Below are 16,879 nucleotides of genomic sequence, written 5' to 3' on the forward strand. Positions count from 1 at the left end.
CTCTTCTGCTTTGTCATTGATCCATGCATGGTATCAGTACTATCAAATACAATTCCATTTGAATGTCTGAATTATTTATTACACTTAGTCTCTTGGAATAGTTTGGTGTTAATGTTGACATTTTGAAATCAAAAGCGGGCAAATTTCTCACACTGTCATCTTATCTTGCAGATGTTAAAGCCCGTTTCAGGGAAGCTGCGGCCACAGTGGGAGATGGGTGTTAAGCAAGCAAGCGAAGCAGTAGGCATGACAGTGGAAGAACGGAAAGCCAAGTACACCTTCATCTATGTTAGGGACAGACCTCATCTTAATCCTCGAGTGGCAAAGGAAGTTGGCATTGCTGTGGAACCATTAGAGGAGATAGATGATTCTTCTTACTCAAATGAAGAAACCACTCAAAGTCTGAAATCGATGAAGGAGTCTGGCATTCCTAACAAGAGGAGGAGAAGGACATCAAAATTGCCTGCCACTGATGATATGCAAGAAAGCAGTCAGTTGGGATCTAAGAATACTACTCCTCAAAAGTCATCCGAACAGGCGGAATCCAAAAGAGGGATAGGCTCCCCTCTCAATAGAAAGAAAACTCCAGCATCTACTCCACGAAGCAGAAAGGGTGATGCAGTATCTCAGTTTTTGGTCTTTTGTCAGAAGCACAGAGATGAGGTTCGTTTCCTTTAGCTGTTACTGTTGTTGGTTGCCTCCTCTCATTTCTGTACTTAAACTTCTTTAATTTAGTTGACAAAAACTAGTTGTTACTGTAGAATCCATAATACTGTGGCCTTGACAAGATACGCCTGCATCAAATCTTAAGTCTAGACAGGAACAGAGAAAGAAGGGAATGTAGATGAGCGGTATAAACAAGATAATGATAATGCCATTCTACTTTAAGCATAAGTCATGTTAGTATCTGCCTATATAATCCAATAGTCCTTTGCATTAGCCATAAAGGGGTTTTTAATGTATTTAAAATACAGTAGATATGCATAAGTATGCTCAGGCAAATATAACAAAGGTTATGCTCTTTATGGGAATCTACTTGTAGTTAGTTTGTACATTGTTTCTGAAGATGAGGCGCCATTCCTTCAGTGTGTTCCCTTGTCTTTGAACTCAAAACCTCCATTTACCTACCTAGAATCTTTTGCTGAGCTTCAAAAAAGCTAATTACCAAAGCTTGTAAAAATCACTATCAGTGTGCAATCTGCTGGGACAGAAACTAGGTCCTCTTGAGGGGATTACACTCCAAGACAAGGTGGAATTAATAAATACATTAATATCAAAATTTCTTAGGAAGACTGTTAGAAGTATAAAAGCAGTACTGCTGTTCCAGCTCATTACTTTAAAATCATGGCCATCATTTTTCTTCTCCGCTTGCAGTACAATTCTATGCACTGAAAGAAGCATGAGTTGAGATATTTTCTTGTAGTTGTACTATTCTGTTAACGCCCACAGAAGGACCAGAAATTTAGTGGTGACTTTGTCACACTCTTTAGCTACTGAATGGTTGACTTCATTACAGGATATTTGTGTTGGAAAACATTAATAGATATGAACTTTATAAAGAGAAATTGAAAAACAAATTCTGTTGTATGGTCAGTTAGTTGTGGTTCAACTTAGGATCTTTTTAGATCATTACAACTTAAGCTAATATTGAGAATGGAAATGAAGATAGCATTACATATACCTTTTAGTGGCTTTGGTTAAATTTAGAAAAGCATTGGCAGTTAAGTATGCTGGCTCCAGAAAGGAAAGGGTTTTCTAGCCAGACAATTAAATACAGATTTTGACATAATCATTATGAAAAGCTGTATGGGTAAATAATCTGTCTTGTGTTTGAGAGACCCAAGTTCTATTTCCAGTTCTTCTATAAGTAATCTTGTGTCTTGTATAGTGGCAAGGGGGAATTTCCTTGGCCTTTAACATAGATAGCAATAAGTCTTGTGCAATATTGAGGGACATGAAATTACTTCTCTGGAAGAAATGAGATAATTATGACTGGTTTTATGGACTCTTAGCCAAACATATCTTACCACAGAAGAGACACGCTGGGTCTCTGGTGTTTGTATTTCTATTTTCTGTGCCAGTTATCAAGCTTCATTCTTTACTATGGTTATACTGTAATTCTCAAATTAATAGATGGAAAATATGAACACTATTACAATATCTGACATTGAGGATTTGCTTTGTCTTCAGTGTCATTTTGGAAAACTGAAAAACTTCCATAAACTTGAAAATCACATTGATGATAGCAGCTAATGTTGCGCAATTTTAAGTAGAAGGAAGTAAGTTTCAAAATACTACGTATCTTTAGCAAGAGGACATCCTACCATTTCTGCTTAGGATACCTTTTAAAAAGATCAGTCATGAAAACTCGGATCCACCTGATTGTGTGATCCATTCTAATAGGTAATAGCACTTCTGTGTGTAGAACAGAACTAGGGTACGAAAATTGCAGATAACAAACAGTCCTTCTAACTGATCAGGGCAGTAGAACCTTCTTGCCTTTCTCTTGATTTGAAGTTAATTGGCAAAGCGGGGAAATACCATTTCAGATATTCATGCTTCTTGCACAGAACCTAAGTTACCTGAGTTCAGTTAACACTTCCAGCCAGTCAGGTTGCTTTTAAAGCAGCAGGTTTGTGCCTTTGGTGGAAGGTGGAGATTGTATCCGAACCAGTATTCGGAGTTTCTCCTTCCCTTAGGCTTATCTGGTTCAAATTGCATGGTTTGCTTTCCATCCAAGAGTTTGTTTTGTTGCTGTTGTAGATGTTCTAATGCTTTAGAAGGAGCGATAACGTTGGCTAAAAACCAGACCTGGTTTTGAGCTACTTGTATTGGTGGCATCTGAGAGTTTAGTGTATGGCTGCTTTAGTATTTGCATGTAGAAAGGAAAACTATGGATCCAGAAGAGGGTCTCTGGCTCCCAGACTTGGGAAGGTATGGAAGTGAATGGAAAGGAATGACTGAAGACTTCTCTTTTGGGGCCTGCAATAATCATGAGCTCCCTTAAAAGTAGAGCCATTTCTGCTGTGTTCTGCTTGTAGTCCAGCTTTGTACAGTAGTAGGATTCATAGGTCAGTTTGGTTTTATTAATTACTACTTTTTGTGTTACTTTTTCTGGGGATAGGAGGGTGAAGAATAGTTGAAATTTTTAGAAATGAATGATGGCTGCTGGAAGACTGGATGAACTGCTGGAAAATGTTTTTAATGATTTAAGAGGCATGCTTCCTTGTGGGAGATGTTGAAAGCTTGGAGCACTTTTCATGGTTGTAGTGACACATTAAGTATTTTGTACTTTTACCAAAGGAGTAAAGATATATTTTGTACTATTGGCATTCTTATGCACATCCTCTGTGAAATACAACCATAGTAATCATTAGAAAGGAGTGTCTGACTTGAGATAAAGGTATCGTTCACTGAGAGGCAGACAGCTATACTGTTTATATTAATTCATTGATTTGGGCCTCAAGTCTGTTTTGAGGTAAATTAAGAAATAATTTCACTAGTAAGGTTTACAAGCGAAGATTTCTGCATGCATAAGGAGTTATTGAACATCAAGACAAATAAGAGTGAAGGTAAGATGCTTTGCTTGGATGAGCTAGGATGTGCCTGGTCTAATTCCCGTGTTTTCCATACCTATAGTGATACTAATTCCCAGATCCAAGAAAGATCTTCCATGTGTTCTGTAGCATAGTTAGACTTAGAATAAGTACCTAGGAGAAGTGCATGATTTTCATGTACATCAAGATACCCAATGCATCATTTCCAGTATGTATTCCGGGATTGAGCATTACAGTATGAAAACTTTGGAGAAGACTGCTGGGCATTTTCCTTGGAGGCCTTCTTTGCAAGGATCCCTTAACTGTTAAGAACCATGAGTGTCTTTTGCTTGTCATTTCACAGCACTCCTAGTCAGTTGAAAGTTGGTTTTATTTGTATTTTGGTGGGACTGGAGGTGATGTTAAACTGTATCTCATTTTTGCAAACAAAGCTAGTTATTTCTTAGAGGTTAAATAACTCTGTGCCCTAGTTGAGCACAGTGAACTATACACTTAATGTCAATGGTCAAAATTGATGCTAATTTTTTTTCCTCAAGAAGTGAGATTTGTGGGAAGGGCATCTTGTGGGTCTGTCTATGTTTTCCCCTCTCAATAACTTTTTTGACATTGTTGGATTTTAGCCAAACTTTGTGGGCCTCCAAAGGTAGCTGTATTCTCCAAGCTTTATGCAGATGGGTTGTGCCAGGCAAAAGAACTCCTAGTACTCTGCTAAGGGAAAGATTACAGCATGAATCTCCCTAGTAGACACTGAATAATCCCAATGGAGGGAAGGCACTACAACTATTCTAACCCCTGCGGAAGCTTCAGTCACACTTGTATCTTGCTTGACAGGAAATGCAATTTTAAGACACTAAGTTCTAAGAAATTAGGTTTAATCATTTCCATGTATTACAGAAAATTTGTCTTTCTGTTCTGTTGAATGGTGTTACTGTTTGAACGCTTGCCTTTGTTGGCCTAGTGTTTATTTTGCTCTATGATTTTGGGGTATCAGTTGCATCACTCCAGTAATAGGATTTTGGAGAATGCTGGGTAATGAGATGAGAGGGGCTGTTTTTAAAGCTACTGTTTCATTTCTGTAGATCATACAATTTTAGAGCTGCCTGACTTCTATGATTAATCAAATCTGGTTTTCCTTAAGTAGAAGAATGGGAATACTGAAGGAGTTTGGGAGGATTTTTTTCTTTGTTTTTAATACTGGATTTTCTGTTTGTGCTGAATAAACTTCTAGAAATTCTCTTAAATTCCATGTTGATGGCTATTATGTGTCATGCTCTTACTATTAAGAAAAGATGCATGGCTTTTTGAGTTCCTAATATTCATATACATAGTATAAAATGACGATTAATACAGGAAAGTGTTGCATCAGATCCTGGCTTGTGTAAATCTCGCTGATAAGATAGGTGTAATGAGTGCTGCTGTGAACTGACAGATGTCTTTGTAGGCAAGCATATATTCCAGTATTGCTTGTCTGTCTTTTGTGGCATAGATATGAACTTCATCAAGAAACAATGCAATTTTTTTTGAATGACCACAAGACAAGATTTACACTTACTCAATTTTTTTTAATGTTAAAAGGTAAATAGATACTTAAAATATTATTCTTGGTACTTCTGAATATGCTAATAGTGGTTTTTTTTTTTTAAAGAGACGGAAGTGGTTATTCAAAGAAAAACTGGATACAGAAGATTTTAATCTACTTCTGTCTACAGCAGAAATGTTAGATAACTTTTTTGTGTCCAGTTTTCCAAAGCAATAGAAGTATGTATGCTATTCTTTCCAACGGTCATCTTTTTTTAATACAACCCTATTTCTGCATGTATAGGTGGTTGCTGAACATCCAGATGCTTCAAGTGAGGAGATTGAAGAATTGCTTGAATCGCAGTGGAACATGCTTAGTGAAAAACAGAAAGCTCGCTATAACACAAAGTTTGCCATAGTGACCTCTCCCAAATCTGAAGAAGACTCTGGTAAACGTAAAACTGTGCTAGTGTACTCTAACTAAATTTGATATCCATAGTGGTGTTAAACTAAGCACATATTTGAGACCTGTAGGGACAACAGCTTTCACTGTTTTCCAGTTTTAATTCTTGGTGTTTGTGCCAATAGCAAAGGAATGCCAATGGTTACAATAAACGCAACCCATGAAGTCTACATTTCTTGCTCATTGTTCTGAAAAGTTGTTATATGTAAACCTTCTACTGTTTAGAGATTGCTGATTTCTCATTCTTCTTCTGCCCATAAGCAGCTGCCATTGCATCCTCTCCCTGTTACAAGTGGATAGTGGGAAGGCAAGACGAAGGGTTACTACTAGTAAAATTTGAGTTGCTTTTTTATATAATGGTTAGGAAATGGTTTAAAAAGTTTAATCAGTCCTACACCTTTTCTTCGTGTATACCTGAAGTGTATTATCTCATGTCATCATCAACTCAGGAAGAAGTATTCCAAACTTGATTCTGAAACATTTATCCATTTGGCAATTTATTGTGCTACTCAAAGTTTTTAGGGCATTGTAAAAGATTGAAAATAATTTTTGTTTTCTCCTTTTATTTTTTTCTTGCCGTTGTCCAGCATTTGGTTTTGATAAACAGTCTCAATTATTTTGCAAAATATTTGAGGAGTTTGGGAGTCACTTATTTGAGAAAGAAGGAGGAAGGTAGTTTGGCATTTGCATGACTTTTATCAAATTTAACTAGCTATCAATTTTTCAAATTTAAATAGCTTTACAGCACTGTAACAAGAGTTATTATGAAAGTATTAGAAGCCAACAGGTGCTGCTTTGGGCAATGACAAGAATGAGAGGGAGTGTTTGAAAGTTTGTGAGACTTGGAAAAACTTGTATAAAAATGGCAGTCAGTTTTGTTAACTATCTGTGTGTGTGTGAAATAACATCATTTTGTGGAAAATTGAAAAGTTTTTAACTTTAAATTTTAAGTGTCAAATATTTGGATATCAGTTTAAAAAAAAAACACATTCTGTATCTCTCAAGGTTCATCATTGAAGAATATTGGAGAGGCCAAACGTAAAGTGTTTCAAGACTCACCTAAAAGGAGATCAAGATCCAGAAGTAATTGAAATTTGTGTTGTGTGCAAATAGTTCATCATTATAAGTAGCTATTGAGTGTATTTTTTTATGTAATCGCCCACGTATCATAAGGTCTTTATTTTATCTCAGATGTTGTCTTCCTTGACGTTAGAGTTTTAATGGATCCCAAATTAAATATCTAAACACTGTAGTGCTGAATTTTGTTCACCTTCCTCAGTGTCATATTGCAAGAAATGTAATTGAAATTGTACCTGTACCAGGTGTTTCTAGTACATATACTGTGTACATTTATAGTTACCTACAGATGAAAACATGTCAGTTCAATCGTTCCCCTACCCAAATCCTCTTATTTTAAACTTGGAAGAATATTGTGGGATTTCTTTTGCTGGCTTTTTGTAAGTAGCAGGTTCTCCTGGAGCCATTTCAGTCTGCTTTGTGGATTCAGAGTCTGATACTAGAATATGTCCTAGATTGTTTAGATAAGAACATTAATTTGAAAATTATCCGTATTTTCAAGTTGCTATATTTTTTAATATTTACAGCTATTTGTTCCCACTGGAATAGAATGCTTGTAGCTGTAGGGCAATTTTCAGTTAACATATTTGTGCCCCTGGAGCTTGCAATCTTCATACTAATAGTACTCCGTAGCTTCATAAACTAGAGGGTACTGGAGAGTGTAATAATGTTGGCATTTCATCCTGATGAAACAGACCACTTCCTAAACCTTCATCTGTCTTTTTGAGGTAGAGCGAGTGCAAACAATAACTGAACCTGTGGAAGGGGTATGTAGGTTGGTCACTGACCTTTTGTAATTTAGCAGCTACTTGAACTTAACAGTGAACAATCATCTTAAATACGTGAATAGGTCCGTTGGTTTAAAATGACCAACGTGATTCTGTTCTTAGGATTTTGGTTCACAAAGGAAGGGGATTTTACGGCCTCCTGTAAAATAAGTAAGCATGTTAGAGTCTGGAACTGCCATACCAGAAAGAGAGAACTAATCTGTACGATTGGTGATATCTTGTCTTTTCCAGAGGCCCCTTAATAGATGTCGCCAGTATCTTCATCTGTATCATTTGGAGAACTTAAAGAGATTTAAGGAGGAGACTTAAAAATTCATTTCAGTGATAAGACACTGTTACAAAGTGGCAGGAGAGTTAAAAGCTGTATGGATCAATCATGTGCAATCTGACAATATGAAACAAATGTTGGGCAGTAATATTCAGATCTTAAACTAGTGCTTATACAGGTAGACTCATCTTTCTAAAATAACTTGAGTATGAAGCAGTTGATTTGGATGTGTTCTAGAGTTAGTCTTCAGCACCAGAAACCAGACCTTAAGCATTAAGAGGTCATCAAACTGTGTTGATGTTTAACCATGTTTTAAAAATAATGACTGAAAGAAAAGTAACTTAAATAACTAGATCAGTTCAAAATAATTTGAAAGTGGGTTTTAGATTATTTTTCATGTAAGTTTCCCCCATCCCCCATCCCAAGGTAACTTACATGGAAATAAAAGAAACCAAAAAAAGAGGACAAAGGAACCTACAGAAGATTTTGAAGTTCAGGAAGCACCTAGGAAAAGACTCAGGATGGATAAACAGAATAATCGGAAGGTAATTATGTCGTTGGTTTGTTTGGGTTGATTTATAGCAGCACCAATCACATTGCTGTAGTTAAGTTTGTCAGCATTTCCGTTTTCAGGATTAAAAAAGTAATGTCTATATCAAACCAAACTGTTGCAAATATTCAGAGATACATGTGAGCTTACTGCTGTGGGGTTTTTTTTCTTTGGTTTTGAGGATGGAGGTATGACAAGTTGCACTTGTTACTCAAACTGTGGTGAAAATGTACGCTGAGAAAATCTGTTTCCCAAAGGAATGTGCAGAGGCATGACCTTTCTGTGTTGTCATGCTTTGTAGTTCTTTTTCTTTCGTCCTGAATTGGAGTTCAGAGATGTATACAAGAATGTAAAAAAAAAACAAAAAACCAACAAACTTTAGTCAACACTTCATTTAGACAAAAGTGGGGGGAAGAGAAGAAAGCAAGTAAAGCAAAACAGAAAAACTACTTTTTGAGAACTGGAAGCCTATAGAATATTTTAGAGTGGCATGCTGACCCATTTCTTACGTTAGGAAACTGTATTACAGTATATTTATTGCACAAGCGCCTTTTCAGTTTAGCTTGCTTGTGAGAATGAGAATTTTCCTTTCATAGGTCACTCAAACTTTGTATATGGATACAGGCCATAGCTTGTAGAGACTTAAGCATAGGTTTATTTAGTCATGCATGTAGACCAGGGAACTTCATGGTTTTTTACTTGCGTGGAAAGGTTAGCTCACAAGTGTTTTCAGATATGTTATTACAGTATCATACTGTAGCATGAGTATCGTAGACCTCATCTCAGGACTTTAGTGGTACAGCGATTAAATAAAACAACCTAATATAAGGAAAGGTAGTGGATTTATTTTTTTATTAATTACAGAGGTCACATTTGTAGATGTCACTTTGTTTAGTAGGGTGGTTATTTCAGTAGCTCTGTTGATATTGTGGATATTCAGACAACTTGTTTAGAGTTCAATATAAAAAATAAATAGAATTTCAGGTATCCAGGCTTAATAAGCTTATTAGCAAAGGACAAAGATAATTCTTGGAGAAATGTTGTTACCTTAGCAGAAAGGTCCAAAACTGGTTTTTGCACTCCTTGCTCTAACGGGTTAGTCATTGAATATTCGTGTTGTAATCTAGGAGGAGGTTTTGGTCCCGTTTTAAACTTGTGTAATTGATTTAAATTCAGTATAAATCCTGCTATGAAGTCCTTGTTTTGGCTGTCCCTAAAGTTACTTCCTTACTGTCACACCAGCATTCGTACACTACAATTAGCTTACATTATCACAAGTAGAACGGAAGGTGGTTGCAGTATAGTTCATGCAGAGGAGGTTCTGGTATCTTTGATGCTGTGATGCAGGTGTGATATTAACAGGAACATAAATAAATACATGAGATGAATGTTTCCCATAAGATACATACCACTAACGCTGACTTAGTAATGTGCATTTTAATAGTGTTGTCCTCTATCTGATCCATTTATCAGAACTAGTTACAAGAAATTTGGTCTGTGTAAATATTAGGTAATTTGGAAACTCTAAATGCATGTAGCAGTGTTTGTGCTTCTGTTCACAGAAGGGTCAGATACCGTAGAATGGTTGCTTTGCGGTTTCTTTTATGAATTATCTCTTAGTCTTTTTTCTGCCTTCACCAGTCCAAGGTACTTCTAGCTGTGTGTGCTGCTGCTTAGTAAAACATGTAGTGAACGAGAGTGAAAATGTCTGTGTAATGATTAAAAAAAGCAAACACTAACCATACACCTTCCTCCTGCTATTCCCAGTTTACCTGCAGCCTTTTGTTACAATCATTTCAGATAGGAGGAGCTTTAATGACTTTTTTCATACCGTTTTGCTTGCATGAGAGTTTTGCTTTATCCTGTCCTTTTTTTTGTCCTTAATTTTTTCCTTAACTCTTATTTACAAAATCTGAATGTTGTTGCACAAAGTAAATCAGTCATAAATACCCATATGGAAGTTTTTCAAAACTAATTCATTTGTTCGTTCTTTCACTATGTATATAAAATGCACATTAACAAAATGGGGGTTCTGTAAAGCATGCTTTAAATTTAAGAGTAAACTATACTGTGCATTTTCTTTCATTTTTACACAGAAGCGTAGCAGTAATCTTACAAAACTGATACTGGGAGCCTCTGGTGGCATTAGTGGTGGGGTGTCTTAGTCTGCTTAGAAGTCAGTAAAAGCACAGTGTAGCACCTCTGTAGTACAGTAGCCATTCATATTTATTTTTACAAAGGAAACCAGTTCTATGGCCTTTGAGGTGTTCACCTGCACATCTTTTGTAAAACTGAATGTCAGATGAAGAATGTGAAACAGTATGTAAAAGCTTCTGTTCGGTAGAATTATTCTTACTCATAAGGTGAGCGTTTGTCAGGGTTAAGCATTCTTGGCTACAATTTTAGTGACTTCTTACTTGAATGAATCTGTAACATACAAAAAGGAAAAAAAATAGTGGCGTGTGTAAGGAAACAGCGTCTAATTTTGACAAAGCTTTAACAAAAACTTCCCCAGTTTTCGGCCTAAACTTTTAATGATAAATTCTCAGTCTGGAGCAAATTTATGTGTTGTTTATGCTCCCTTGAAAATAGTGGTTTTATTTTGGAAATGCTGAAACAATCTTAACCATAGTAATTTAAAAAATGGCACTGCTATAAGTTGTGGAGTTGAAAGCAAGCCTCTCTGAGACTTAAAATTCTGCACAGGGTTTATTCTCAAATTTATATACTAATTCTGCAGTTTACCTTTAATTATTAAAGGTGTTCATTTGACCAGTTTAGACGAAGAATAGTAAGGGTAATTTACGTGTTTCATGTTCGTTTAGAGCTCCCCTTTTTGATATGCTGAGTTTGGGATGGATAAGTGGGATGCTGGAATACTGTGTTCTTTAATTTTTCTCATTTGTTTACGGGTTTGTACCCTGTGCTGTAAATGAGTTTAAAAAAACCACTTAAATGGGGCTAGCTTAACTACATTACCATTCAGGTATTTGTAAAGACACTTTCTTTTTAATAACATAAATCCAGAAGTAATTGCCAGTTTTATCCAACCACTCATAAATTAGGAGTTTTTTTATTTTTTTCATATTTTTTTTTGTGACAGAGGGAGACAAGCAATGACAAAACAGCAAAAACAAACTCTTCTAAGGTCACAGAAACCTCCTCTTCACAAAAGAACCAGTCAGGTAATGTGGTCAGAATAAGTTTTAATGTAACTTTTTCAATTAAATAATTTTAAAATAAACAGGTTGTCTGAGGCAGTCGGCTAAATTTTGCTGACGCAATAACCAGTTACAGCCACTATGCCACAGATGGGGGGGGGGGCGTGCCCTCTTCCTTCACTACCACCATTTTGCAACATTATACTTCACTGAAATTGTGTATTGCTGATTTAGAGCAGCAGTTCACAAGTTCACCATTTGATGGCACCAAATTAAAGCTATTGCCCTGTGATCTTGGCGAGCAGTGATACAAATCCTACTGCTCCAATTTGTCATTGTGCATTAGCCCAATAAAACAAGTGCAGTGACCATCAACGTAATCACTTACTATGTGATTTTAGTCCTTTTAAATGATGCTTGATGGGATGCAGTGTGGAGCATGAGAGGGAATTCTAAATAACCTTGGACCAAAATCCAAAAGTCAGACTTGTTAATGATGCTCAAGTTTAAGGTAACTTCTTTATAAGAGCATGTCTCTCTAGGTATTATGCCAAAGACAAGTAAGCTTCAGCAAGTTCTGTGCAATGTAGAGTGGTGACATGCCATAGATAATGTCTGGTACCTGGCTCCTGTATATAACCTTTTTCTTAACAAAGTGGTAGTGGTATTCAGATTGTGATGAGATCACGTAGGCCTTCTAAAGTTTATCTGAGGAGGTAACTGTTACCTCTGCTTTAAAGAGGTCATAAAGTCAAAAGATACTTTGATTTTAATAGAAATGAGCTGAAAAAATTGGGAAAACTCTTCTTAGCCATTTGTAGAACATATTTGCGTAATAGAAACCTCTTTATTTTTAAAATCAAGCCAAAACACGTGGTTTCAGAAACTTACTTCATGTTCTCTCAGCCCTGCGTAGGTGTCCAGAAGACCTACCTAAATCTTTCCTTCCTTCATCTGAAGGAATATTTTAAATGGCTTCAGGGAGATAACGTTTTAAAGTTCCAAACTTCACTTTGTAAACCAAAATTATTTTACAGCAACGAAAAATCTGTCTGATGCATGTAAACCTCTGAAGAAGCGAAATCGGGCTTCAGCAGCAGAATCTTCAACTCTTGCTTTTAGCAAGAGTTCATCTCCTTCAGCTTCCTTAACTGAGAATGAGGTAAAAAAAAAGTGGTGTTTGCACACAGCCATTTAATTACAGAAATTTTCAGGTGTGAATCTTGTTTAAAAACAAAAATCAAAGGCGAATTCTCTAACGTTGGTGCTCTAGACAAGTTACAGTTTTGGCCTCTGTGAAACCTGTTAATGTGTGCATTGCAAATTCATTTATTGTAATAAGAACGTCTGATTTGGGGACGTCGAGATATTATTGTGGTTTTTAATGTATTTACCAACAAAGTTTTAGAATTGTAACCTTCTATTAGAGGCAAAGTAAAATGCCAGTGTGTTCTGTATTTTCTTCTACAGACTTTATGTAAGTGTACTACATTAGTTACATTATGTAACTCAATATTGTCATGTTGCCATAGCTTTTATATTGAAGCAAGTTTTCCTAATCCTCTGTTTGATCTAGAACTGGACAGTTTTCTGAGCAGAGCCCCTTTAAGGTCAAATTAGTTTTCAGGCTTTTTAAGTGCTATTTCTCTGTGATGCAAATAGCTTCATCCCCAGTAGAGTTAAACAGGCAGCAAAGGATGTATCTTTTGATACTTACTAATCATAGTCTTAGCTCTGCATATTTGGAACTGTAATTCTTCTCAATCGACATACAATAAATGAAATGTATGTACCAGAAGTGTATTCAAACAGTCCATTAAACCATTCCCCAAGTCATCTACGCTATTAAAACCAATCAGCCAAAGAGTGGCAGCATGAGGGTGAAGTATGCATGCTGTTTTGCAGGTGGATTCAGAAATGTAGTTGGTAGGATTTAGTAAAATATCCATAGACAAACAGCTTCAAGCAGTTTGTATTACAGAAGCTGTAGAGGGACTACTTGCCTGCTAACAAGGGAGTAGGGCTTCCAGCTATCCTAGAGACTTTCTCATCTCCCCTAACAAACGCATGAGGTGCTTAGACACTATAATGAATGCAGTTAAAATATCTAGACAATGTTCATTAAATGGTTTACCTTTGGGTGAGGAAAAAAAAGATTGCATGTTAATGGCTGTATATCTTATTATAACTGGAAAAGTATTTTAACAAAAAAACCCCAACAAACTCTCCCTCCTATACCGCAATAAAACAAGTGAAGGGAGTCCCACAGGAAATAATGTCCATGGCAGCAGTCATGTAAGGTAATACTTGTTCTCATTTTGTTCTCTCAATTGAGAAACTCCCAATAGGCTTACGAGCTTCTGCTGGTTTGGCTTTACTGCTGGGACTTGCTGTGTAATGGCTGTTTGTGTTTGGGACCATCTATTCAGCCAGACCAGTTTAAAGAACATCCTGTCTTTTTGGCTCTCAATATGCATCTCCAAATATTGTAATCTCAGGAGAAAGATTCTTCTCTTTCTAGATATTGTGTTTATAAAATTAAATCCTCAGAAATCTTTCTTGACAAAAGGCTCATTTTTGTAGGATTTTGGGTTGTGACTTAACGGTTCATATGTAAAAAAGGATATGGTTATAAAGGCTGAGATGGAAATTTTAAAACTTAGCTCTTAATCTACTTAGCTGCTGCTAAACAGTAAAAGGTATGAGTAAAATTAACATCATACACTGCTCACAAAACACAAGTACACAAGCTAGAAGGTTAATTAATTGCTTTCAAGGGTTTAAAATACCAAAACAGTCTCAATATACATAACAGAAAATATACCCTGTCAAGTAACAGAGATTTTGCGGGGCTGGGTGCAGTGGGGAGTAGAATAGTGGGCTGGATCCTTAGGTGGTTTAAAGCTACGCTGACCTGAACTTGTACCAGCTAAGGATTGGACCCAGTTTGTTTCCCATGATATTAGATCTATCTTGCCTTTAAAGAAAACAAAAATGTCAGGCATGTGTTTCTGGACTTACTGTTGATCTATTCTACAAAACAAGGAAAGATAGAAATTTTGTATTGTGTGGGTGGCTTTAAAAACTTTTTCCCCTTTCATATTCTTATTTAGCACTTGTCTAAATGGCTAAATATGTGTGTGCCCTGAGGGTGTTCATCCAGAGAGAAACCTTCTCCAGAGTGTTAAGGGAAAGAGGTTAAAATCATGCAATGATGAAAGCCTTGTTCAGCTAATTGAATAGGCTGTAATTCTTCTCAACATTAAATACATTTACCGAGTAATTTTTATATTTCTGTGTTCACTATAATACCTCTAAATGTTGGCTTAGATGCTCCCTTAACAAAGACAGAAAGAGTTCTGCATATTCCATAAGTACATACACCTCCACAAGCAATACTAAGTGGATTCTGGCCTTTTTTTTTCTCCTTTCTTTTCCCTCCACTCTGGTTGTGGACAGCTGGTTCCAGTCAAGGACTGTTGCTAGCTGCACACCTCTTAAATGTCAGTCCATTGCAACTGTGTTCTAGGAAAGGTGTGTTCAATAGGAAGGGTGTGCTCAGTTTTTTCTTGTTTGAAAAATGCATCTTATTTGACATTTTTAAAAAATGTCTTTTTTGTTGTTGTTGTTATTTGGGCTGTTTTTTAATGGGGTTTACTTGAAATATTATAAAATTAGTCGAGGCCAAATTTTCAGGTAGCATGATAGAATGTTTTGGGTTGGAAGGGAACTTTAGGACTCACCTAGTCCAACACCCACCCCCCGCAGTGAGCAACTGATAGGTTACTTTGGGTACCTGATTTACAGAGGAGAGAGACGGGGTGGGGGTGTGGACTTCTGCCTTAAGAACAGGCAAACATTTGTAGACCTGACATATCAGAGATTAAAAGGTAGGCTTTCACTCCCTTCAAAAAAATCGGGCTTTGAAGTTACTTTAAGATGGATGGACAGAAGCAGTAAGGTGTTTATACATGAATGAATAAATTATGTACCTGCATTTAGTCTTGAAACAAAATACTTGATTTTACTTCTAGGCACTTGACATAAGCAATCTTTTCCTGCAGTACTTCATGTGAAATATGATTTTGTTTAAAATCTAATTCTTAATAAGCAACTGATAGGGCCAGATGTGAGAAAGATACTCAACACTTCAGAGTCTGCAAAAGCTCAGAGTAGTTTTTTTTACTGCCTATGTAAGACTTGGTGTAACCATCCAAAAGCTCATGATATTTGTGAGAAGAGATACAGGTGGTGTATTGTTTATTTTACCATGGCCCTCCACCCTCCAATAATGTAGTAGGTGCCAGTAGAGTGTAACCAGTATTTTTTTAATAAATAAAAAAGGCTTTACATTACCATTACTGCTGGATTATTGACACACTTTGTGTGTTTGCATGAAACATATCTGCTTTAGCTTTTCAATCAATTTTTGTGGTTATTGGCGTGCTTCATTAAATTGGATGCATTTGTTTACAGCAGATAAGTGTCATGTATCTAGACCCTGCAGGATACTTACTTCTGAACTTTGTCAAAGAAACTGTAATATTTTTTAAGAGAGGTCAAAATAAAGAACATGTCATACTGTAAATTCTTAGCTAGTCTGTCATTCATCATATCCTCATGAAGTATGAGCTGGCCAGCAGATGGCAGTTTAAAGGAGTCTGTGAAAGATTTTGAAGGCGTTGCTTTTATCCTAAGTTCCTTGTATCTTCCCTAGAGGGAATTCTTTCTTCTTTCTGTACCATCCAGTGTCAAAACAAGCTCAGTTGCTGGTTATAGCTGCAAATTCTTGCATTTCCAAGGCCTAATAATGCAAGGTATAATAATGCAAGCCTTACGTTTTGCTCTTTTTCTTCATATTAAACAGCATTTTCTTTTCTCATTACTGATTTGTGGCAGATTTGTTTTCTCTGCTTTTTTTAATGGGTATTAGCGTGTGTACACAATGGAGAAAACACGTACAGTTCTTAAAAGGTAAGACACTTGATTGAGAAGGCAGTCTTGAGACACGTACAACTGACCTAAAAAGTCCATCAGCTCCATTTATTGACCCTGGAGTCTAGTTGTCCGACAGTATACAACTAAAATGTTCTAGGCACGCTTACTGAAGGTAAAAATAACTGTCTTTGAGATCCTAAGAACAGGAAGGAAGAAAGGAACTCACATTATTTTAAAGAAACTACTGCCCTAAAGAAAAAATAGTTGAAGCTAACCTTGTAGGTTGTTAAACAAAATCAGCATGCTTCTAGCACTTCATTCTGGCTTCCTTCGAAGATAATTTTCTCTTCAAAACAATACTTAAGGATAATTTCGTATATAGTGTCACTTTAAATCCTCTGACTTAGCAGACAGTTATTTCCTGTGTTTGTTTCTGTATGCCTATAGAATGATTTTTTTCCTGTTTCGAAGCACCAGTAAGCAGTCAGGGGTACATTTTTGTGGAACACTGCAAGTAATTGGACTTGTTTCTTGCTAAACCTCTGCTAAAGCCTCTAAT

The 16,879-nt window shown here is 36.4% G+C and overlaps 1 protein-coding gene across 2 annotated transcripts in view; it reads left to right on the forward strand.

The window, feature by feature from the left end:
• NSD2 (nuclear receptor binding SET domain protein 2) overlaps positions 1-16,879 on the forward strand; it is a 62,446-nt gene that overhangs the window by 21,253 nt on the left and 24,314 nt on the right. For both annotated transcript variants that reach the window (XM_035898643.1, XM_035898644.1), the window contains exons 4-9: positions 172-663; positions 5,380-5,524; positions 6,544-6,621; positions 8,098-8,216; positions 11,325-11,406; positions 12,420-12,544. In XM_035898643.1, the coding sequence (XP_035754536.1) occupies positions 172-663; positions 5,380-5,524; positions 6,544-6,621; positions 8,098-8,216; positions 11,325-11,406; positions 12,420-12,544 (1,041 nt within the window). The remainder of the gene's footprint in view (positions 1-171; positions 664-5,379; positions 5,525-6,543; positions 6,622-8,097; positions 8,217-11,324; positions 11,407-12,419; positions 12,545-16,879) is intronic.

The sequence above is a fragment of the Egretta garzetta genome, unplaced genomic scaffold (assembly GCF_000687185.1).
Source record: "Egretta garzetta isolate BGI_Z169 unplaced genomic scaffold, ASM68718v1 scaffold107, whole genome shotgun sequence".
Lineage (NCBI taxonomy): Eukaryota > Metazoa > Chordata > Aves > Pelecaniformes > Ardeidae > Egretta > Egretta garzetta.